Below are 24160 nucleotides of genomic sequence, written 5' to 3' on the forward strand. Positions count from 1 at the left end.
GACAGGAGGCCTCGTGGACTAGTTTGAGCAAACAAGCAGGGGAAACTGCAGACTGAGCCCCATGGTAGTTCCCTCGTGCTCTGCTGGGCTCCCCACATCTGGAGAGCCAATCCAAGGGATCAGTGCCTCACTGTCAGAGACCTGCAGCCTGCTCTGTCTTGAAGGTCTCAGGTCAACCTTCCTCCTCTTGAATATTCCCAGCCCCGGCCTGAGGAGCTTTCCTGCGTGCTGCCTCCACCCTCCTGCTCTGGCCCTCCCACCTGGCTCGTGGCAGCCCCCGCTGCCTGTGGCTCAGCGGCCGCCAGCACTCCACAGTGAATGCACAGTGAGAGGACAGCAGGGAGCCTGAGGACTCCACGTGGTCACGGGGAGTGTAGGAGAGAGTGTAGTCAGGTCAGGGAAGGGGTTGGTGCTGGGGAATCAAAGGGAGGACTTTGCTGTTCACAGACTGGGGATCTGTCTGTAGGTGGCATCAGGAAAAACTGCCAGTGTTACAGCTGACAACATAGAGAAGTTTAAAAAGAGAAAACTGGGGCTTCCCCGGTGGCTCAGGGGTAAAGAATCCGCCTGCCAATATACAGGTTCTACCCCTGATCAGGGAAGATCCCATGTGCTCCAGAGCGACTAAGCCTGTGTGCCAAAACTATTTGGCCTTTGCTCGAGAGCCTGAGAGACAGAACTCTTGAAACCACATGCCCTATAGCCCACGCTCACAGCAGGAGCGCCTGCGCTGCTCACTGCAATGAGAAGCCTGTGCGCCGCAACCAGAGAGCAGCCCCTGCCCACAGCAGCCGAGACCCAGGACAGCCAGAGATAAATTTTTAGTTATAAAAAAAGATAGAAAACTTGATAACCATAGTAACAGTCGTTTACATAATTAGTGTTTATACCAAATTATCATGTGGCACAGTAGCCAGTATACACACATATGTCTGATTAACTTGTCTGAATTGTGCTTGACTACAGTCCTAAATTCCATTCAGGGGTGCCAAGCATTTGTGTTCATTCCCTCAGACCGTAATTGTCAGTTTAGGTAGCAAAGTGAACTAACATTGCATGTAAGATGAGGATATGTGTATGATGACCTCACAAGTACTATATTAGCTCATTTTATTGGATTTTATCTCTTTATTCTTAAAATCATTTATTTTTAAAAATTTATTTAATTATGGAATTTATTTAAATTCCATGTAATCCAACTTGTTCTCAGCTGTGGCCAGACTGTTAGTACTCACTAAACCAGCCTTTCCACCACTCTTTGTTCTGCAGACTGTCCTCCCTCCTTGGAGAGATTGATCTCCATTTCTGAGTAAATTCTTAGTGTGTAGTTTGTATTTTTTTCCACAGCTTTATGAAGTGATGGAAAAGAAATGAATAGAGAATGATCTAAGAGGGACAAAAGCAGCATAGGAACAGAAAGGAAAGTATTTGGCACCACTGAGTTTTAGCCTTTGACAGGCTTGAGGGAAAAGAGGGAGAATTTGAGGGAGAAGGATGAAACTATCTTCTGAACTATACAGAGCGCTCCAGCTCTTCCTGCTAGCTGATGTAGCACCATCTTAACCCTCTTGCCTGTGGCCTGTAAGGTAGCCGCTTGGTTCCTTTATTTCTTTGTCTGCAGAATGAAATAAAAATACCTGCCCTCTTCTGTATGGGGTCGTGTCAGGACTGAATAAAATAACAAGCATGAGACATTTTAAAATGTTAAAGAACCTTACAAATATTGGGCGAGCATCTCTTCCTACATATCATTAGACAACTTGCTTTCAGTTCTTTATGTTGTTGGGCCATTTTCAGATGAAATTATAGGTGTTAATCAAGTTTTCTTGGCTCCAGCAATACTGACGCTTACCTTCTCCTCTAAACCTGTTTCCTAAACCCATTTTCAGCATGTCCTATACCTCCTCACTTGTCATCCTGTCTTTTCCTTTGTGAAGAGCCTTGACATGAGCGTGTTCTCTCTTTTGTCATAAAAGTCTCTATTCTGTTGCCCTCAGATTAATATTATTTACTTTTTTTTTAGGTTTGTATTGATCTCCTGGCTCCTTTTATCATAATTCTCTGTTTTTAAGAAGATGCAGGCCAGACATGCATTTATTTTTTAAATAGCGGGAAAGTGTACTATTTTCTCTGATTTCAGAGCAATTTTTATTTTTAACTTATTTTATTTTGGCTGTGCAGGGTCTTCCTTGTGGCATGCAGGCTTTCTCTAGTTGTGGCACTTGGGGGCTTCTTTCGTTGTGGTACATGGGCTTAGTTGCCCCACATCATGTGAGATCTTATTTCCCCAACCAGGGGTCAAACCCAAGTCCCCTACATTGGAAGATGGATTCTCAACCACTGGACCACCAGAGAAGTCCCTACATTTTAAAAAAACAGCCAAAGTGTAATATCTGCAGCCCTTGCCATCCACTGCCCTTCCTGCTTTTGCCTTTGGTATTTTTTCCAAGGGCTTTATACCTTCATGCCAAGGTATACTCGGCTTGGCTACTCGGGGTGTCCCACTACAAGAAAAATAGGTCAGTCCTTTCATACCCACTTCAAAATGTATCTCTTCTGTACCATATCTCTTAGGGTTTTGCCTTTGGGTAATAATAAATTTGTAAATGTTAATCCCATACTCTTTATGAGCTGACATGTACAATTTAACAAAGTCTTCTGAATAAAAATCATAATCCAAGGAAATGAAAGTTGTTTAATAGTGGACGTAGTCCTACAGGATGGTAAGTACACAGGTCCCAAACATGTATCATCTGAGCTGGTGACCACTTCCCAAGGATAAGCTAGACAATTCTTGATCCCTTCCAATTCTGAAAAATCCATAGTGACTCTAATGTTGGGAGCTTCAAGTACTTTGGCAAGCCAGTCCCAGTCCCTCTCTGTATTTTCTCTCTTTGTGGCTCTGCACCCCCACTTCCATAATACAGGCTGCTTTTAATTTTCCCAGCAGGCCAATAGCCTATCACATATAAGAGCATTTTCTTGGCAAACTACCATTCCTCATGAAAGGGAGACTTGGGATTGGGGAAAGTGGATTTGACAGTAGCCACCCAAAGTATATTAATTGTGAGCTTTGTACCTTGGCAATCATAATTTACACGATAAACAAAATCCATTTGGTTGCTAAGCAACACCTTTCCCTCATTCTTGACCTCAGTGGAGGTATTTGACCTCTGGACTTAAGAAATTTTAAATTCCACCCTGCTTGCAGAATGTGATTGGGTGGCCCTGGCAGAAGCAATCTCTTATTTCTGCCCTGTACTTACTTACCTCCCTTGGCTTGAACCTCATCATCATGTCCTCATCTCTGACATAAACCCAGCAGTCCTGGGCATTCTCTCAGCTTGACTAACCTCAGGTGAAGTACTGTTCAGGCTTCTGTAGGATCCCCGATGCACAGAGGCCCCACATCAGGAGCAGCTTCACCTCAGCCTAATGTGGACCCACATCTAGTCACCTACCAGAGGAGAAGCTTCCCTTTGTAGAATAAGACTCAACAGTCCTATATCTATTATGATAATAAGAATATCTTTATCCAATAATAAGATGTGACTCTTTGAAGAGCTTCAGATTTGGGAATACGTTTTATGTGTGTATACAAAATTGGGAACATTTGGAAACTATTTTTCAGCTAATATTTAGATATTATTACTTGGAAGAATTTTCCCTCTAGAAAAAAAGCAGGTAAATTTGGTATGAATTCTTTCTTATAAAAGGATAAGAATAATTTTTCTTAATTGAAAGAAAAAGGTTTTTTATTGAGAAGAAAATCATTACCTTTTAGGGTATTGTATTTTAGTTCTTTCTAAGGCTCTTATATGTTGTCATTAGTGATATGTTCTAATATATAAATAAATTATAGCATTTTAATTTTTGCCTCCCATCTTTCACCTGAATTGTAACCATTTAAATAGATTTATAGCTGTTTTCTAAAACAGTCCAGACTTTTCTGTTTCTCCTTGAACCTGGGGCTTAATAACACAATAAGCAAAGGAGAAAAGGAGAGCGCAGTTAGAGCGTGTTGATACCAAGTTACTGGGCAGAGTAAAGGTGGGTGGCTGTATTTTTCTCCCATAGGAAGGGAGGCCATTTACACAACCATGACATTCAGTCACATCTTTTTCTTCCTAAAAGTAGAAAATACATGATGTAAGAGTGGTAGGAAGGAAGGGAGACTGGTTGCTTTAACTATAAAATTCATGGGAAAGAAACTTCACTATAACTGTACTTTAAGAAAAGGCAATTGGATATTCATCTTCTTCGTGAAACATGTCATCCTCTTGTATTGTTTCCCCTCTGTCTCGCTGAAACATGTCATCTTCTTGTATTGTTTCCCCTCTGTCTTGCTGAATCTACCCCAGCTGATGTATCTGCCTCCATCCCAGTTTTGCTCCCCCAGGTCCTCTTCTGTCCACTGTGGCCTGAAGGGTTAAAGCCACAAAGGCCCTTTCTTTGGCCATGTCGTCTCTTCACTGCCCCTTGGCTCACACTGCATTTGTGTTTTATTTGCAGGCCTGCGGCTGTCCTCTTTATTGGAAAGCCCCCATGTTCAGGGCTGCAGGGGGAGAGAGGACAGGATTTGTGTCAGCACAGTCATTCATCACCATGTGGAGAAAGTAAGTAAGAGAGCAGCTACTCGGGCTGGGCAAGGAATTATCTGGTCCTCGTGACATGTTTTATAAAAGACACTAATTTTACTCATTCATTAATTTCCCCCTTACCCTTTGTTTCAGCAAGAAAAATTAAGTGATTCACAACTTTTTATGCCCACAAAGAAATTCTTTCCCTAAGCTTTTATCTTACATGTCTCTAATCGGTAAAGCAGATCTCCAAAAATACTTGTTTAATAACTATTTGATAGTTTCTTAGTTTCACTTGTTAACAGTTTGAGTCTTAGGATTTGACTCTTGTAGCAGTGACATAAATGCTCCTTTAAGGGAGCAAATCATACATGTCACATGCTTTCATTCTCATCTGATCCAATTTAGAATTGTATCCAGTCGATTTATTAAAAATAACTGAATTCTGGGACTTCCATGGTGGTCCAGTGGTTAAGACTCTGTGCTTCTAACCCAGGGGGCGCTGGTTCCATCCCTGGTCAAGTGTTAGGATTCCCACATGCTGCACGGCCGAAAAAGGTGGGAGGGGGGATCGGGATGGGGAATACATGTAAATCCATGGCTGATTCATGTCAATGTATGGCAAAAACCACTACAATATTGTAAAGTAATTAGCCTCCAACTAATAAAAATAAATGGGAAAAAAAAGACCTTTTCTTTTAAAAAAAATAACTGAATTCTAATAGATTTTAGTCATTACTTTTTGAAAGCTCCAGTTAAGGAACAAAGGGTTAGTATATTTATAAATATACTCCTGGATTTTAATATCCTGACAAGTTCTCTTGAATTTAAATCCAACTTTCTTCTTTCTTTTCTTTTTTTCTCCCTTCTTTCTTTAGAAATTATTTCTTGATATATTTATGCACAATTTAAAGGAATGTTATAGCTTGCCCCTTCTACCTCTTTTAACTGATCAGCCTTCTTTAAGTATGCTGTTCTACTTTCTGGGCTGGATACCCTTCCTGATGAACTACTGGGAAATGCTGTCCACCTGCCGTCACTATCATCACTGTTATTTAAAATCAGCAGCAAAACTCAGCTTACAGACTCTTCTAATCCTTTCCTGCCACCTCAAAGCCCTTACTAGTATAATGCTTGAGAACACCATAGGTGATTAATAACTATATTCTTATTTTGAAAAATCTAGCCACAAGTTGAATTCACCAAGTTCTTCTTGCATTACAATAGAACTAAAGTGATCAGGAATGGGAAAGACTAGAGATCTCTTCAAGAAAATTAGAGATACCAGGGAACATTTCATGCAAAGATGGGCACAGTAAAGGACAGAAACAACATAGACCTAACAGAAGCAGAAGATATTAAGAAGAGGTAGCAAGAATACACAGAAGAATTATACAGGAAAGATCTTCATGACCCAGATAACCATGATGGTGTGATCACTCACCTAGAGCCAGACATCCTGGAGTGTGAGGTCAAGTGGGCCTTAGGAAGCATCACTACAAACAAAACTAGTGGAGGTGTTGGAATTCCAGCTGAGCTATTTCAAATCCTAAAAGATGATGCTGTTAAAGTGATGCACTCAGTATGCCAGCAAATTTGGAAAACTCAGCAGTGGCCACAGGACTGGAAAAGGTCAGTTTTCATTCCAATCCCAAAGAAAGGCAGTGCCAAAGAATTTTCAAACTGCCACACAGTTGGATTCATTTCACATGCTAGCAAAGTAATGCTCAAAATTCTCCAAGCTAGGCTTCAACAGTACTTGAACTGTGAACTTCCAGATGTTCAAGCTGGATTTAGAAAAGACAGAGGAACCAGAGATAAAATTGCCAACATCTGTTGAATTATAGAAAAAGCTAGAGAATTCCAGAAAAATATCTGCTTCATTGACTGTGCTAAAGCCTTTGACTGTGTAGATCACAATCAACTGTGGAAAAATTCTTAAAGAGATGGGAATACCAGACCACCTTACCTACCTCCTGAGAAATCTGTATGCAGGTCAAGAAGCAGGAGTTAGAACCTGACATGGAACAACAGACTGGTTCCAAACTGGGAACTGGGAATATGTCAAGACTATATATTGTCACCCTGCTTATTTAACTTTTATGCAGAGTACATCTTGGGAAATGCTGAGTTGGATGAAGCACAAGCTGAAATTAAGATTTGGGAGAAACATCAAGAGCTCAGATATGCAGATGACACCACCCTTATGACAAAAAGTGAAGAGGAACTCAAGAGCCTCTTGATGAAAGTGAAAGAGGAGAGTGAAAAGGCTAGCTTAAAACTGAACATTCAAAAAACAAAAATCATGGCATCCAGTCCCATGACTTCATGGCAAATAGATGGGGAAACAATGGAAACAGTGACAGACTATTTTCTTGGGCTCCAAAATCACTGCAGATGCTGACTACAGCCATGAAATTAAAAGATGCTGGCTGCTTAGAAGAAAAGCTATGACAAACCTAGAGAGCATATTAAAAAGCAGAGACATTACTTTGCCAACAAAGGTCTGTCTAGTCAAAGCTGTGATATTTCCAATAGTTGTATGGATGTGAGAGTTTGGACCATAAAGAAAGCTGAGTGCTGAAGAATTGATGCTTTTGAACCGTGGTGTTAGAGAAGACTCTTGAGAGTCCCTTGGACTGCAAGGAGATCAAACCAGTCAGTCCTAAAGGAAATCAATCCTGAATATTCATTGGAAGGACTGATACTGAGGCTGAAATGCCAATATTTTGGCCACCTGATGTGAAGAACTGACTCACTGGAAAAGACCCTGATGCTGGGAAAGACTGAAAGCAGGAGGAAAAGAGGACGACAGAGGATGAGATGGTTGTATGGCATCACTAACTCGATGGACATGAGTTTGAGCAAGCTCTGGGAGATGGTGAAGGACAGGGAAACCTGGGATGTTGCAGTCCCTGGAGCCACAAAGAGTCGAATACGACTAAGTGACTGAACAACAGCAAAGTGATCAGGAGAAATAAGACAACCAGTTCACACCGAAGCTAAAAGTTATAAGTGCTTCATGTTTTCCAGGTGAATTCTGATCATTTTGTTACAGGGAATAGTTCTAAGTTGTTCAAATACCAAGGATTGCAGTGGCCATGGGAGAATCATTCCTTATACACTAGTGGAATGACCCTCCAGAAGTCAGGGCCTTGGTCACCATTCCCTCTCTCCTATTGCAAATAGGACACAGCTGGATAGAAGTCTAAAAAATGGGTTTTTTTTTCCAGTGTATGGTTAAGCAGTAATAAAAGTAGAATAATTCCTTGGAGTCCAGAATTAGCAAAAAGCACTAATTAGGCAGGAGTAAGCCAGTGGAAAAAAAAAAAAAAATGGTATTTGCCATTCTGGCTATTGTGGCATCTAGAACCAGAGGGAAGAAAATAGAGCCAAAGGCCTCGGATTCCCTCTCCTTTCCCCACCAGTAAAGCCAGGACTTCAGCAGGGTGGTCTGCTTGTCTATTATTAGTTACTATTGTTGTTATTTTAAATCAGCATATAACAGTAGCAGAATTGAAGAACTTGAAATGTGTAGATATTCTGGCTTTCGGCTACCTTCTCTCCCCTGGGTAGGTGCCAGGCCCCAAAAAAGGCCTCGGGTGGAGTGTGAACAAAGAGTAGAAAGAATAAGGATGTTACATAGCTCTTGTCAGGGTATCTTCAGCCCCTGAATTCAGCATTGTTGGCAAAAACCCTCTAACAATCTGGGAAAGCAGCAAGAGTGAGTTGTGATTGTTTCAGATAAAAGTTTGAACAACCTGGGAAATTCAAAAATAAATAAAAGGAAGTAGTTCATTCTATAAATGATTAGAGCCAGAGAGAAGAGTTTGTATTCTAAGTTACTTTCACTATGCATTCTAAGTTATTTTCACTATGCGAGGACCCTGTGTTTGTGAGCCTGAAGCTGCCTATGGCAGAAGAAAACTAGTAATCAATTTGTTTACCTACAATTAACTTTATAATGTTAAGGATAGTAATAGCCAAAATTTTTTGGTCTTAAGACTCTGTGTCACTGAGATAAAGTGGACATTTATGTTGGTGGATAGAGCAGCAGCATCCACAACAGCTGTATTTCTTTATTGAGATGAATCATTTTCACTTTATCTCCAAGGAAGAGATTTCTACAAAGTCAAAGGGGGGGAAAAGACATGAAACATAAGTCCTAATTTTCCGTTACTGCAGAAAACTGCTTATGAAATATATAGCATGAGCAACTGTCCCTGTCTTTATTTCATTAAAAAAAAAATCCTATGAATAAATAAGTGTAAGGTCTTTTTTTCAATTTTCTGGCCAGATACTATAATGACTGGAGCGCCCTCTAGTGGCAGCTCCTCTCTTGCGCACTCAAAATGCCTTTTAAAAACCAGGGTGCTTTAAAGGAGCACCATGTATGGCTACGATGAAAGTGAAAGAGGAAAGTGAAAAAGTTGGCTTAAAGCTCAACATTCAGAAAACTAAGATCATGGCATCTGGTCCCAACACTTCATGGCAAATAGATGGGGAAACAGTGGAAACAGTGTCAGACTTTATTTTTTGGGCTCCAAAATCACTGCAGATGGTGATTGCAGCCATGAAATTAAAAGACGCTTACTCCTTGGAAGGAAGGTTATGACCAACCTAGATAGCATATTAAAAAGCAGAGACATTACTTTGCCAACAAAGGTCCGTTTGGTCAAGGCTGTGGTTTTTCCAGTGGTCATGTATGGATGTGAGAGTTGGACTGTGAAGAAAGCTGAGTGCCGAAGAATTGATGCTTTTGAACTGTGGTGTTGGAGAAGACTCTTGAGAGTCCTTTGGACTGCAAGGAGATCCAACCAGTCCATCCCAAAGGAGATCAGCTCTGGGTGTTCATTGGAAGGACTGATGTTGAAGCTGAAACTCCAGTACTTTGGCCACCTCATGCGAAGCGTTGACTCATTTGAAAAGGCCCTGATGCTGGGACGGATTGGGGGCAGGAGGAGAAGGGGATGACAGGATGAGATGGCTGGATGGCATCACCGACTCGATGGACATGAGTTTGAGTAAACTCCGGGAGTTGGTGATGGACAGGGAGGCCTGGTGTGCTGCGATTCATGGGGTCGCAAAGAGTCGGACACGACTGAGCGACTGAACTGAGCTGAACTGAAGCAACTAAGCATGATGGTTTGAATTACCACACTTACCTTGAAGAAGACATGTGTTTATAATTTTTTACAAATTGTACCCTTTGCTTAGTGACCTGGGTCCAACTTTAGCATATTAAGACTTTCGAATACAAAAAAAATAACAGAAGTAAAACATATTGCTATATACATATTCATCCTGACTTACCCCAATAATAGGCTCTATATAATCTTGTGGGGAAAGTCAAATACAAAAGTCACAGCATAACAGTAAATAATTTTCCTCCTGTCCTAGTGCTCATGGGGTGGAGGTTTCTGAGCCCTCTTCTGAGTGTTTCGAGCATGAACTCCTCACCAGACTTTTGTTCCCCTCCCTCTGATCTCCCTCCCTTCCCTGTTCTGCTGCCCATTTCCTCTCTATTTGACAACTGTTTCTGCTCCAGTCAAGACATTTTTAAGGGAAAGAGGTTGCTCCACAGCATTTCTTTTTGAGTTCCTAGATTACCAACTTTGTGACAAAACTCCTCTCAGAGTTGGTAATACTGCTCCAACTTTTATATGCTTTACTTGCTCTTACCTTTTCATGTCAAGGTATCATTTGTTCATTAACAAAACAACATTTCATCTTAAGAGCTCTGGAAGATAGTTTAGAATAGCTATGTTTACCTTCTTTCTCCAGTTTTCATGACTTTTATTATCTCTTTTTCTCCTGCCGTGTGAAGTTCACCAGCCTCTAGCACTGGTTGAACATCATAATTCATCTCTTCTTTCTGTTGCATGCTTCTAATACCAAAAGGCCATACCTGACTTAACTTTACCCTCTCACAATCTCTCTCATCTGGTATATCTGTGCAGATTGTACATAGTGCTGCTATCCTTTCTTCATGAAAACACTATTTTCCAAAGACCTTTTTGGTTGTGATCCTCCCACTGGTTTTCAAATCGTAAGAGATGGGTCCCATCAGCACCTGTTTCACTGATCTCTTTCTGAAACGTGTATTTATTTAACTTTGGGAGCCTTAAGCATGCTGAAGAATGATAAAGAAAATAAAGAGTGTTCAATGACTTTAATCAGAGAAGGCAATGGCAACCCCCTCCAGTACTCTTGCCTGGAAAATCCCATGGACGGAGGAGCCTGGTAGGCTGCAGTCCATGGGGTCGCTAGGAGTCGGACACGACTGAGCGTCTTCACTTTCACTTTTCACTTTCATGCATTGGAGAAGGAAGTGGCAACCCACTCCAGTGTTCTTGCCTGGAGAATCCCAGGGACGGGGAAGCCTGGTGGGCTGCCGTCTATGGGGTCGCACAGAGTCGGACACGACTGAAGCGACTTAGCAGCAGCAACAGTATGACTTTAATAATCACAAATGGAATCAGTTAAGTGGATATCTGTTGGTCAGATCACAAACATTTTTTAAGAATCTTCTGTATGAACGTCACTGTTTCTAGTGCTAAAGGAAAAAAAAAAAGAGCTGTAACTTTGCCTGCCCTTTAGGTGCCAGAGAAATAAAAGGAAATTCATGGTACAATGGCATATGTAATACACATAAACTAAATATAGTACAAAGATCAGTAAGGGATTTAGTTATCAGAGAAGGCTTTTTGAAAGAGGTGAGTTATTACCTGGACTTTAAAGAATAACCAGTATTCAGAAAGCAAAGTTGGGAGAGGTGGTTTTCTAGGAGAGATAAACAGCATGAGAAATGGCGCTGAGACAAGAATGCCCACGGCACACTCAGAGCAGAGTGGGTCAGGCCAGCTGCCCAGAGTGGATGTTTCAGTTTAGCAAAGTAGTGAGATAGGCATACTGGCTCTAGCCTAGTTAAAGAGGGCCTTAAATGCCAGACTTAGATATCTAGATTTCCTCATATAAGTGGTAGAAAACTGTTGAACATTTTTGGAAAAGGGAATGATATAATCAAAGAATGTTTTAGAATGATGAATTATCTGTGATGTGAGGTTGGATGGACACTGAAGCCTGTTTTGACTTTCTTCCCTTCTGAAAGTCTCAGCATGAAATAAAAAGACCCTGGACTTAATGGTCAACTGGAAACAGGAAGGAAGACATGGTTGTTTAAAATGTGTTCCCATCCTATATTCCAAGCACCTAGTGGTCCAGGCTGGAAACCTGGAAGTCATCATGGACTTTGCCCACTTCTACCCCTCCACACCAATCAGCTACCACGCCCTTTCATTTTCAACTGTATTTGCCCCTTTCTCTTCATCTCACGCTGCCAGTATTCTTGCTCAAGCCCTTAGACAAACTTCTGCCTGGTATTTATGAAAAATACATCTGATCATGTCCCTGTCCAAGTTAAAATTTTTCTGTGAGTAGGCGGAAGTCCAGGCTTCTTGACCTGGACTTGACCTGGACCTGAATGTGAAAGGGCCTCCAGGCTCTGATCCTAATGCTCATGTCCCCTTCCCTTCCTACCTCCAGTGCTTGCAGTTGCCCAGATAATTTGTGCACTCTCATACCAGGCATTTCTACATGCAGCCCTCTTGATCCACAGCAGCCCCTTTTCCATTTCACAACTCTTCAGGGAATCTCACTGGCCATCCCGTGTCCTTCCATGACACCCTGAATTTATTATTTCTCTAATAAGATTATCCAGGAGTATGATCTTATTGGTGTATCTCTCTCACTAGACTGTAAGCTCCTTACAGGGCACAAAACCATGTCTTATTTTCTTTGTATTCCAAATATACACAAGGCCAGACACAGTATCTGGCACACAATTAGCATTCAATAAATGATTAAGGAAGAAAAGCAAAAAAGTTTGGAGACTAATTGGATGTGGAGAATAAGGAAGAGAAATAAGTTTGAAATGACTTCAAATTTTCAAGCCCAAATAACTTGGAGTGGTACCACCATTAACAAAAATAGACATCCATGAAAAGAGCTGACTTTGAGAAGAAGATTCTAAATTTGGTTTTCACTATTTTGACTTTGCTATGTGAGTATAGCATCCAAATGGAAATGTCCAGCAATTAGCTGGATATGAGGAATTCTTAGAGCTTTAAGATTTAATAGGGCCTTCATTTTTTTCTTAAGCCTGGTCCTTCAGAGTCTCATTTTAAAAGCCCCTCAGATTGGTCCTGAATGTCTGCAAACCTGTACAAACAGAAATTCATGTCTTACATGTACATGGTGGTCCATCAGATACGTTCCCTTCTTGTGGGCAGCTCTGGAGTTCTGGTTCCAGATACCCTGAGCTAATATGAATGGACATTCTTAAAGTGTATTTTTACCTGCATTAGTTCAGCTGACCTGGTGGTCTCAGAAGCATTCTACAAAAATAATATACCATCTTGTTGAGCTTTTATTAAGAACGCCCTTGGACAACATCAGCAGCATGGAAATTTTTCCTTTTTTTTTTTAATCATTGAAAAGAGAGCACTCGATTCTTGACCTAAATGGCCTTCAGACCAGGCTGAAATTCCCAACTATTGATGTTGTGGTCACTGTTCACAGTAGCCAGTCTTCCTAAGCAGTCGTTTCTTTTCTAGGTTGCTGAGTAACCATCATGATGACGCCTCTAAGTTTATCTGTCTTCTTGCAAAGCCCAGCTGCAGCTCTCTAGAACAAGATGATTTTATTCCTTTACTTCAGGTAATTTTCATTTCCTTTTAAAATGGGTTTATTTTTAGAGTTTCAGAGGCTTTTAAAATTTTTTCAACTGTAAGATATGTCAATTGAGATATACAAATTTAGAGATTAGATTTCTAGACAAGTGGTTTCCAAGCTTATTTTAGCAGCAAAATCCTTTTGTTAAGTAAAAGTTGATACAGATAATAGTATAAACAGATAGTATAAAACAGATAATAGTATATATATTATAGCCCAGATGAAACAGGGCTACTCCCACTGAAGCAGAAGAGAGAGGCCTTACTTAGGCTCCCCCTTTGCCCACCCACAGCAATCACAGAAGCACCTCCTGAAATCAGGCATTTGGCCTGGCTAATCAAGTTGACCTTCATTAAGGTTAAAGAGAAAGAGATCTCCAACAGAAAGAGCCCAGTGGGGGAAATATTTATATCCAGGCCTTCTGATGAGAATCAGTTGCATGCCAATATCAAATCTGTTTTTATTACAGCATTCTTCATAGCTTGATATATTGCTTGTTAATGTATTCCATATCTAAATATTACATTTTCCTAAGTAGTTCACAAATTCCTTGAAGCTGAGATCTGCCTTTCATTTCTGTTGAATGTGCATCATTTTTTGAGTTGTTCTAGTCAATCCTTGTTGACTGTTAGTGAGGATGCCTAAAAAAGGGCAGAAAGATACGTGGACATACTTTAGGTTTTTTTAAGTTGTATTTGTGGCTACCATCTTTTTTTTTCTTTTAGATTTTTGAATTGCAACATACACACACATAAAAACACACTAATCATGATGCATCAATTAATTTTCACAATGTGAGCACTTCTGTATAACTAGCACCCAGATGAAGAAACCAAACATTACCAGCACCCCCAAACTCTTCATGCTCCCTCCCAGTCCCTGCCACCATAGGGGAACCACTATCCTAACTTCTAATGCCGTATGACAGATTCTAATTGTTGGAACAGTTTGCATATTCAGAAAATGAAGTTTGGATGTAATTTATTTTATGTGCAGGAGTTTTGAGCTTATTTTAATCTGAATGATATCTTTGATTATTAAACTCTTCTACGATATATTTTTGTTCCCCTTTAAAAAATATTCATGGGAATGAAGATTGTTAAGTTTTTCACATTTAATCTAGATCATCATGTATGAAACCAAATTTTATGCTTTCCTATTTATGTTTTCTGTAAATTCTTCAGCCACCCCCCACCCTCACCCACTCCATCCATTCCCCGCCCTACTCTGTCTCCTAGAAACTGCATCTTTTTTACTCTGTTTGCTGACTAGCTTCAGGTTGGTCTGGCCAGTGGCTCACACTGCCAGGAGGGGGGAGGGCAGAGAAGAAAGAAGTTAGCATGTCTTCCCAGCTGTTTGCTTCAGCATAGTAACTGTATGTTTCTCTATAATTCAGCTTTTGAGGTGCTTACTGGGCTCCTGTTGGTCTGTTCCTCCCTGGTCCCTTGGCCCTAGGGATTGTAACAGTATCTTTCTGTTGCTCATCCCTGGCACCTTCCATTCCCTTGTTTGTTCCCTTACCCACAACTCTTCACTTAGTTGCTTCATCAAGAATTCATATGGGAGATTTCTTTTTCCTGTGGGGACTACCCTGACTGAGTTTTATCAGAAGCTTTAGTAAAAGCTTTGACAGGAATATAAACTAAGTTATGCCAAGAGAATTATGAACAAACAACAAAATTAGTGGACATTTTTACTTCCCTTAAATATAAGAAGTTTTATTTTTATATAAAAAGTGGATATGTGGAGTCTGCTCATAAAAGAGGACAGACTGCTACCCCTCTCATTCTTTTCCAAACTCCTCTGAAGATAAATATTGATATGTTAAAAGGAATAAACCAATGAAAGTGAGTGGAATGTCAGAGAGGAAGAGAGGAGGAAAAAAATCAGTGTACAGGAGATCTAGTATTTCTTGAAGATAGAAAGTGGAAGCAAACAAAGGAGACCACAGCCCAGAGCAAGGGGTCATGTATGGGCTGCAGTGGAGAAGTGAGCTACTCTATTCCACTCTGCTCATTAGGATCTCCCAAGGAGGCTATGAACTCAGAGTTGACAGAGCTGATGTGAAGTATTAGCAATGGGGAATCACTGAAGGCTGGGGTACAGAGCAGTTGACCATTTGACTGCTTACCTAGTTCCCAAATATAAAGTGCAGCCAGACTGCACTTGGAGCATGTTAAGACAAATTTCAGTAGAGGAACATCCTAGATAGTGTCTGGCCAGTACTTGTCAAAATTATCAAGGTCTTCAGAAACAAGGGAAGTCTGGAAAACTGTCTGAGCCATAAGGAGCTTAAGGAGGAACAATTAAATGTGATATGAGATGCTAGAACAGAAGAAAAGACATTAGGTAGCAACTAATGAAAGTGAAAGAGGAGAGTGAAAAAGTTGGCTTAAAGCTCAACATTCAGAAAACTAAGATCATGGCATCTGATCCCATCACCTCGTGGGAAATAGATGGGGAAACAGTGGAAACAGTGTCAGACTTTATTTTTTGGGCTCCATAATCACTGCAGATGGTGACTGCAGCCATGAAATTAAAAGACACTTACTCCTTGGAAGGAAAGTTATGACCAACCTAGATAGCATATTAAAAAGCAGAGACATTACTTGGCCAACAAAGGTCCATCTGGTCAAGGCTATGGTTTTTCCAGTGGTCATGTATGGATGTGAGAGTTGGACTGTGAAGAAAGCTGAGCACCAAAAAATTGATGCTTTTGAACTGTGGTGTTGGAGAAGACGCTTGAGAGTCCCTTGGACTGCAAGGAGATCCAACCAGTCCATTCTGAAGGAGATAAGTCCTGGGTGTTCATTGGAAGAACTGAAGCTGAAACTCCAATACTTGGGCCACCTGATGTGAAGAGTTGACTCATTGGAAAAGACCCTGATACTGGGAGGGATTGGGGGCAGGAGGAGAAGGGGACGACAGAGATGGCATCACCGACTCGATGGACATGAGTTTGAGTAAACTCCGGGAGTTGGTGATGGACAGGGAGGCCTGGTGTGCTGCAATTCATGGGGTCGCAAAGAGTCGGACAGGACTGAGCGACTGAACTGAACTGACTGAAGGAAATGTGAATTAAGTATAGCCTTGAATAATAGTAATAGCAGTGCATCAATATTGGGTTATTAATTATAACAAATGCTAATGTAAGATGTTAATAATTAGAGACCTGGGTGCAGATATATGGGAACTTGAAACTATCTTCTCAACTTTTCTGTAAGGCTAAAACTGTCCTTAAAAAGTCTTTTTTAAAAAAATAATTACTATATTCAGAGAGATTATATAAGACAAGAATAGAACTGACACAAGAAAGAGCTATGCAAATTTTAAAGTGGGAGTGCCAAAATTTAAATTTCAGCGTAAGGCCTAGCAATAAAGTTAAGGATATCTCTGGGGCACGCAAATGCACACATGTTAGAGAGAGAGAGAGTCAGGAGTGATGACATAAAGGACCAATTCAAGAATTTCAGCATCTCACTAACTAGGGGAAAAAGAAGGGGGAAAATGAAAAGAAGGAAATCATCAAAGAAGTAATACAGAATCATCAAATAAATAATACAAGATGGAGAGAATTGGAAAGATAGGCTGTGTCCAAAGAGCAGAAACCCAGTGGGAAACTCCTTCAGATTCCTGTTTACTTTCTTGGGGAAACACATCATGCCTGTGTGGCCATCACGTGATCAAAGACAGAATATGACCCTCCAACCCAGCTCTCACGTTCCCTCCAGTCACTGCCCACAGAACCAGAATATTCAGAATATAAGTCTTTTGGTTGAAAGGAGACTCTGAGTGCCAAACACAATGAATTTAAAAAAGACGTACATAAACAAGTCCTCTTGAAATTTTAGAAAGCCACTGATATCCTCCAGAGAGAAAAACCAGGTCACCCTAATAGGAATAAGAATTGGGGTGGTATTACATTCTCATTGGCAACTCTGGGGAAATGAATTTGAACTCAGATTTCTATATCCTGCCAAGCTGTAGATCAGATATGAGTTTAGAATAAAGACATTTACACACTCAGAAAGTTTATCTCCTGTTTTCTTGGAGAGTTACTTGAATATATACTATAGCAAATTAAATAAACCAAGAAGAAGAAATGCATGAGATACAGGAAACAATGGATTCACTTCAGAGAATCAGTGAAATAAAGTCCCAGGTTGGCAACTAAAGAGCAGCCACTGTAGAATAGAGAAGATAGGGGATTTCTCTGGGAAGGAGCTAGGAGGGGAGGAGTGAGTCTATGCAATAGTTTTTATATTTAAGAACAGGGGAACCGGAGAGTATGATGAAAATGCAGCATTATGTGTCAACAAGCTGAAGAAAGGCAATTAGAAACTCTAAAAAAAATGAAAACAACTCTGAAGTCATGTATAAACATGATGTAAACTATGACAGGATTATAAACAACTGATGGAAAGTAAGAAAAGGAAGTTCAAGGGACCCCAATAAAGCCTCACCTGCAGTTCAGTTCAGTCGCTCAGTTGTGTCTGACTCTTTGCAACCCCATGGACTGCAGCATGCCAGGCCTCCCTGTCCATCACCAACTCCCAGAGTTTATTCAAACTCATGTCCATTGAGTCGGTGATGCCATCCAACCATCTCATCCTCTGTTGTCCCCTTCTCCTCCCGCCTTCAGTCTTTTCCAGCATCAGGGTCTTTTCCAATGAATGAGTCAGCTTTTCACATCAGGTAGCCAAAGTATTGGATTTTGAGCGTCAGCATCGGTCCTTCCAATAAATATTCAGGACTGATTTCCTTTAGGATGCCTCACCTTAAAAAAAGAAAAAAACAAAGTTCATTTAACTTCAGTGCCTGGAATATTCTCCTTTGAATGCCCAAGGGACATGATATTGGACCAGTAAGAAATGATGTGCATTCCTGGTATGCTGCTTAACTGACATTCAACAGTATTTAGAGTCAAAATGTTGTAAAATATTTTAATGTATATCACCTAAAGTCATCTTATGAATAAACTGAAGAAAATTTTATTATAGTTGCAGAACAGTATTTAAGCAACCTGAACAATGTAAGTCAAAATACTGCCAAAATGTGAAGGAGAAAAAGAGAAAACAAAGGTAGAAGTGCTATTGTCATCATCCTGTAAATAGAACTTAAGGCACTAAGATGAAACAGAGTGAAAATTAAACGTATAAGTAGATTATTTCTCATTTACAGAGATAACCAATACAAAAACTAAAAATCATAACCACAAATACTGGGTAAAGGGGAGTAAAGTGGGCCAGTATAAATGAGCTAAATCCTCATCTTCCCTAGCAGAGAATCATAAATATTGTCTAAAGTTGATAAAGCTATAAAGAAAAGTAATTGTAACATAGTATTTCATTATACTTACATAATTTATGTTTATTTTAAATTTATGTTTAATTATAGAGGTAAGCAGCAAAAAAAAACATAAGTGATTCAAAAGAAATAGGGTGAAAGGTCCATGGATAAGGTAGGTTGGTAGAATGGTGCTTTCCATCATAAATTTTTATATACTGCTTGATTTTATACCATATGTATATATAATTTTTAAATTTTTATTATGGAGAATTTTGAGCATCTACAAATTCAGAGTGATCTATGAACCTCCATATACCCATCACTCACCTCCAATAATGATCAAAACCTAAAGAGACAGAGAATTTAAAAAACAGTAGCATTTTTAGTAAATTGAAATCTTGCTATGGGGAATACATTAACAAAATAGACCAACAATTAGCTAATTTCATCAAGAAAAAGGAGAGAGCACTAATACACAAAATAAGAAATGACATGGAGGAACATTAGGCATTAGGACTCTCTGCTCTTTGAGGGTTTTATAGCAGAGAGTTCTAATGCTCAGTAAATTATTCCAGAGAATTGAAAAGGAAGAAAAACTCCATAGCTCTTTCTATGAAATAACTATTAAACTGATACATAAACCAAGTAAAGACAGTACAAAAAAGAAAACTGCAAATGAACCTAATTCATGATTAATGATAAAAAGTAACAAAATATTACCAAGCAGATGCACATAACTTGGTGGGATTTATTCCAGGAAGTCAAAATTGGTTCAAAATTAAGATCTTTATTAGTATCACATATTTTATCTAAGAGAAAAATCATGATTGTCTGAACAGATGCTGAAATAACTTTGGACAAAATTTTAACTACCATTCATAGAAATGCTCAAGGGACTTTCCTGGCAGTCCAATAGTTAAGGCTCCATGCTTCCACTGCAGAGGTCACAGGTTCAGTACCTGGTTGGGGAACTGTTGATAAGATCCCACATGCCATATGGCACAGCCAAAAAAAAACTGCTCTAGAAAGTAGGTATTTGAGATAGTTCCTTAACTTTGTTACAATGTATATACCTAATGCTAAAGCCAGTGTGTTATTTGATAAGGAAATATTAAAGGCCTTTCTCTTAAGATCGGAAACAGGGCAGGGATGCCACTGTCTCCAGTACTGTTCAACATTGTACTAGAGTAATTATACAAGAGAAAACAATTAGAGGCATAAAAATGGTTGAAGACATTGTTAATTGGCTATAGTAAGTGAAAGTTGCTTAGTTGTGTCCGGCTCTTTGCAACCCCATAGACTATACAGTCCATGGAATTCTCCAGGCCAGAATACTGGAGTGGATAGCCTTTCCCTTCTCCAGGGGATCTTCCCAACCCAAGGATCGATCCCAGGTCTCCTGCATTGCAGGCGGATTCTTTACCAACTGAGCTGAAGCCCTACTTCAATACAAAATTAAAAAAAAAAAGAATAGTTGAAGAAGTATCTATTCATAGATGGCTTGACAGTAAACCTGGAAATTCAAGAGAATCAGTGATAAAACATAAACAATAAAAGAATTCAGTAAAATAGTAGGAAATAAAATTAACATACAAAATCAACAGATCTTCTGTTTATTACCAAAATGGAGGAACTGGGACTGGATTTGCCTTGCCACTTGAAACAACAAAAAACATCAGGCAAGAAATACAAAACAGTGGTTTTCAACATGCAGACATCTGGCAACAAAAGATAAGAGTGATTCCTGAGAAACAGAAAACAAACAAGGTTAGCCTTATAACTTCCTTGAGAGAGTTTCGAAGCCACAGTGTATTGATGGGTACCCTAAGCGGAGTTCAACAAACTCCCTGAGTTTAGGAGAGTTGAGAATCTGGAAGAAAAAGTAGCTAGAATTCTCAAGGCAGAGCACCAAAGAGGAAAGAAGTGCACAGAGAGAAACTCCAGAGATCTTCAGAACTCCTCCATGAGTACCCAGTAGATATATATGAGGATAGTAACCAAAGGTGAAGAAGTAAAGTGAAAGTTGCTCAGTCATTTCTGACTGTCTGCAGCCAAAACTGAGACAATACCTGTGGGTCACACAGAGCCAAGAATAGTATCTGACCCCACCACCCAGGCTGGAAAACTTCATAGACACAGCACTTTGAGTAGTCATAGGAGTCTTGCCTCAGTTGTTATTTAGTCACTAAGTTGAGTCTGACTATTTTGCAACCCCATGGACTGTAGCCCACCAGGTTCCTCTGTTCATGGGACTTCCCAGGCAAGAATACTAGAGTGGGTTGCCATTTCCTTCTCCAGGAGATCTTCCCAACCCAGGGATCGTACCTGTGTCTCCTGTATTGGCAGATCCCTCTTGCCCCAGTAATGAAAGTGAAGTCGCTCGGTCATGTCTGTCTCTTTACGACCGCATGGACCGTAGCCTACCAGGCTTCTCCATCCATGGGATTATCCAAGCAAGAGTACCAGAGTGGGTTGCCATTTCCTTCTCCAGGGCATCTTCCTGACTCAGGAATCAAACCCAGGTCTCCCACATTGTGGGCAGACACTTTATCCTCTGAGCCACCTGCCTCAGTAGTGGGGGAGAATAATTAGCCGCAGAATAGACAGCGCTGGGTCCTGTCTAACGGATCAGGAAAGCACAGTCTAGAAAGATGAAAGGTTTTTCAAAGTGACTTAACAGCATCCCAGAATATAAAATATGTTCTATTCAGAAGTTGAGAATAAGAATATAAAAATATCCAACACTCAAAAAGACAAAATTCATAATGACTGGCGTCATCAGGCATGCCAGGAAACAGAAGAATACAATTGATGATTAGGAGAAAAACCAATCAATTGAAACTGACTCTGAACTGACATAGATTTTAAAATTAGCAGATAAGTATATTAAAATAAATATCAAAACTGAACACTTTTTTAAAGACCCAAAATGAACTTATAGAGATGAAAACTAAGGTGTCTGGGGTGAAAGATATACCAGAATGGGTTGACAGCAGATTAAACATTGCAAATGAAATGAATAGTGAACTTGAAGACATAGAATATAAACTACCCGAAATGAGACACAGAGACGTAAAAAAGAATTAAAGGAAAATGAAAAGAGCATCAGGGAGCTGTGGGACCTGGCTTCAAGCAACCTGACATAAACGGAAGAGAGGATGCTGTAAAATAAAGAATTTGTCAGGTCTTAACCCAAGGTTCCTGGGACAGAGCTTCTAAAGCCTTGGAATTTCCTGAATGATAAGTGTCTATGTTCTTCATGGTGGGCTCCTGGGACCATGCCTGCATTTATACTAATGAGGCGACTCATCATAAGCCCCAATATAGTTCTAGGATGAGAGCCTGCCATGCTAGAAGGGCAACCACATGAATAGAGGTTGAGGCTTTCAGCCAGGTGTTAACCTGAGATCAGATTATCAGCCTGATCTCCAAAAAAGGGAGGAAGCATGGAGATTGAATCCAATCATGTGGCCAGTGATTCAGTTAATCATGTCTACATAATGAAACCCAGTTAAAAACTCTGGACACTGAAGCACAATTGAGCTCCCCTGGTTAATGATACTCAGTGGTGTGCTGAAAGGGTGACTTGTCTTAGGGACACAGAGCTCCACAGAGCTCCACAGAAGCTTCGCAGACCTTGCCCTGTGCATCTCTTACTTGGCTTGTCCTGATTTGTATTCTTTTATAATAGAATAGAAATCATAATATAGTACTTTCCTCGGTTCTGTGTATAGTGTTTACCCAGTTCTGTCATTTGGGAAAGTCGTTGAACCTCAGAGGATAATGGAAACCCCCAAATTTATAACCAGTTAGTCAGAAGTGTGGGTGGCCTGGGAACCCCAGAGTTATGCCTGGTGTCTGAAGTAAGAGGAGTCTTGTTTAGGACTGTGTCCTTAACCTGTGAAATCTACACTAACTCTGGATGGTTAGTGCTGAAATTACATTGCAGGGGGACCAAAAATTATTTGAAGAGATAATGGCCCAGAATTTTCTGTACCTGATAAAAACTATAAACCCACAAACCTAAGATGCTCAATAAGCCCAAAGCTCAAGAAACACAAAATTATACCAGTGAAAGTAAAAGTCACTCAGTCATGTCCAGCTCTTTGCTACCCCATGGACTGTAGTCCATGGAATTCTCCAGGCCAGAATACTGGAGTGGGTAGCCTTTCCCTTCTCCAGGTGATCTTCCCAACCCAGGGATCAAACCCAGGCCTCCCGCCATTGCAGGAGATTCTTTACAAGCTGAGCCACAAGGGAAGCCCAAGAATACTGGAGTGGGTAGCCTATCCGTTCTCCAGCCGATCTTCCCGACCCAGGAATTGAACTGGGATCTCCTGCATTGCAGGCAGATTCTTTACCAACTGAGCTATGGCACATCACAATAAAGTAGCTCAGAATCAATAATACAAAGTTTGGAAAGTAGCCAGAGAAAATAGTCACATTTCATAGAGTGAAACAAAGATAAAGATGACAGTGGATTTCGTGTTGGAAAAGTCCAAGCCAGAAGACAGAGGAGCAACATCTCTAAAGTACTGAGAGAAAAGAAGTCAACCTTGAATACCATACCCAGTGAAAATACCTTTCAGAAATGAAGGTGAACTAAAGATTTTTATTTTGGGACATAAAAAAGCTCAAAGAATTCATCACCAGCAGAAGTGCATTACAAGAGATGTGTTTCATTTGTTTGTTTTTTGTTTGTTTTTTTAAAAAGTCGTTTATGCAAGGAGGAAAATAATAGCAGATGGAAATACAAATCTACACAAAGGAATAAGCTCCAGAAGCGGTAACTACATATATGTGATTTTTTATTATTCACATCTCTTTAGAAGAAAATTAACTCTTTAAATGAAGCTATCAACACTGCATTATGTTATTTCTAACATATGTTTAAGTACAATTTAACAACAATAGCATAAAGATTAGGAGAAGAGAAATGGAAGTATATTGTTATGGTTCACATATAATCCATGAAGTTGTTTAACATTTCTTGCAAGTAGATTATACTTAGTTAAAGATATATGTTGTAACCTCTGACATACCTCTGAAATAACAGAGCTATAGCTATAGTTATAGCTAATAAGCCAAAAAAGGAAATAAAAGAATTATAAAGCACACTCAGTTAACCCAAATGGAGGCAGAAATGGAAGGAAAAAAAGGAACAAAGGCTGGATGGGATAAGAGAGTTAAACCTAACCATATCAATAGTCACCTATAAGTGGTGTACATATCCCTCAAAGGCAAATGTTAGACAGAAATACCAAGACCTAAAATAATATTAGACAAAAAAACCAAGACCCAAAGATTAGACAAAAAACCAAGACCCTGAAAGAAACATAAAGACACAAACAGGTTAAAAGTGAAAAGAGAGGAAAATATATATATATCATACTAACACTAATCAAAAGAAGGCTGTTGAAGGAATGCACATCAAAACTATAATGAGGTATAAAGAAAGGCAAATCAAAACATTCTGACTCACACCAGTCAGAATGGCTGGTAAAAAGTCTACAGATAACAAATGCTGGAGAACGTGTGGAGAAAAGGAAACCCTCCTA

The 24160-nt window shown here is 40.0% G+C and overlaps 1 protein-coding gene across 5 annotated transcripts in view; it reads left to right on the forward strand.

Moving 5' to 3' along the window:
• The window catches only part of PPP2R3A (protein phosphatase 2 regulatory subunit B''alpha), a 228811-nt gene that overhangs the window by 94413 nt on the left and 110238 nt on the right, over positions 1-24160 (forward strand). For all 5 annotated transcript variants that reach the window (XM_043874682.1, XM_043874683.1, XM_043874681.1 and 2 more), the window contains 2 exons: positions 4513-4616; positions 13196-13298. In XM_043874682.1, the coding sequence (XP_043730617.1) occupies positions 4513-4616; positions 13196-13298 (207 nt within the window). The remainder of the gene's footprint in view (positions 1-4512; positions 4617-13195; positions 13299-24160) is intronic.

The sequence above is a fragment of the Cervus elaphus genome, chromosome 19 (assembly GCF_910594005.1).
Source record: "Cervus elaphus chromosome 19, mCerEla1.1, whole genome shotgun sequence".
In the NCBI taxonomy this organism is placed as follows: domain Eukaryota; kingdom Metazoa; phylum Chordata; class Mammalia; order Artiodactyla; family Cervidae; genus Cervus; species Cervus elaphus.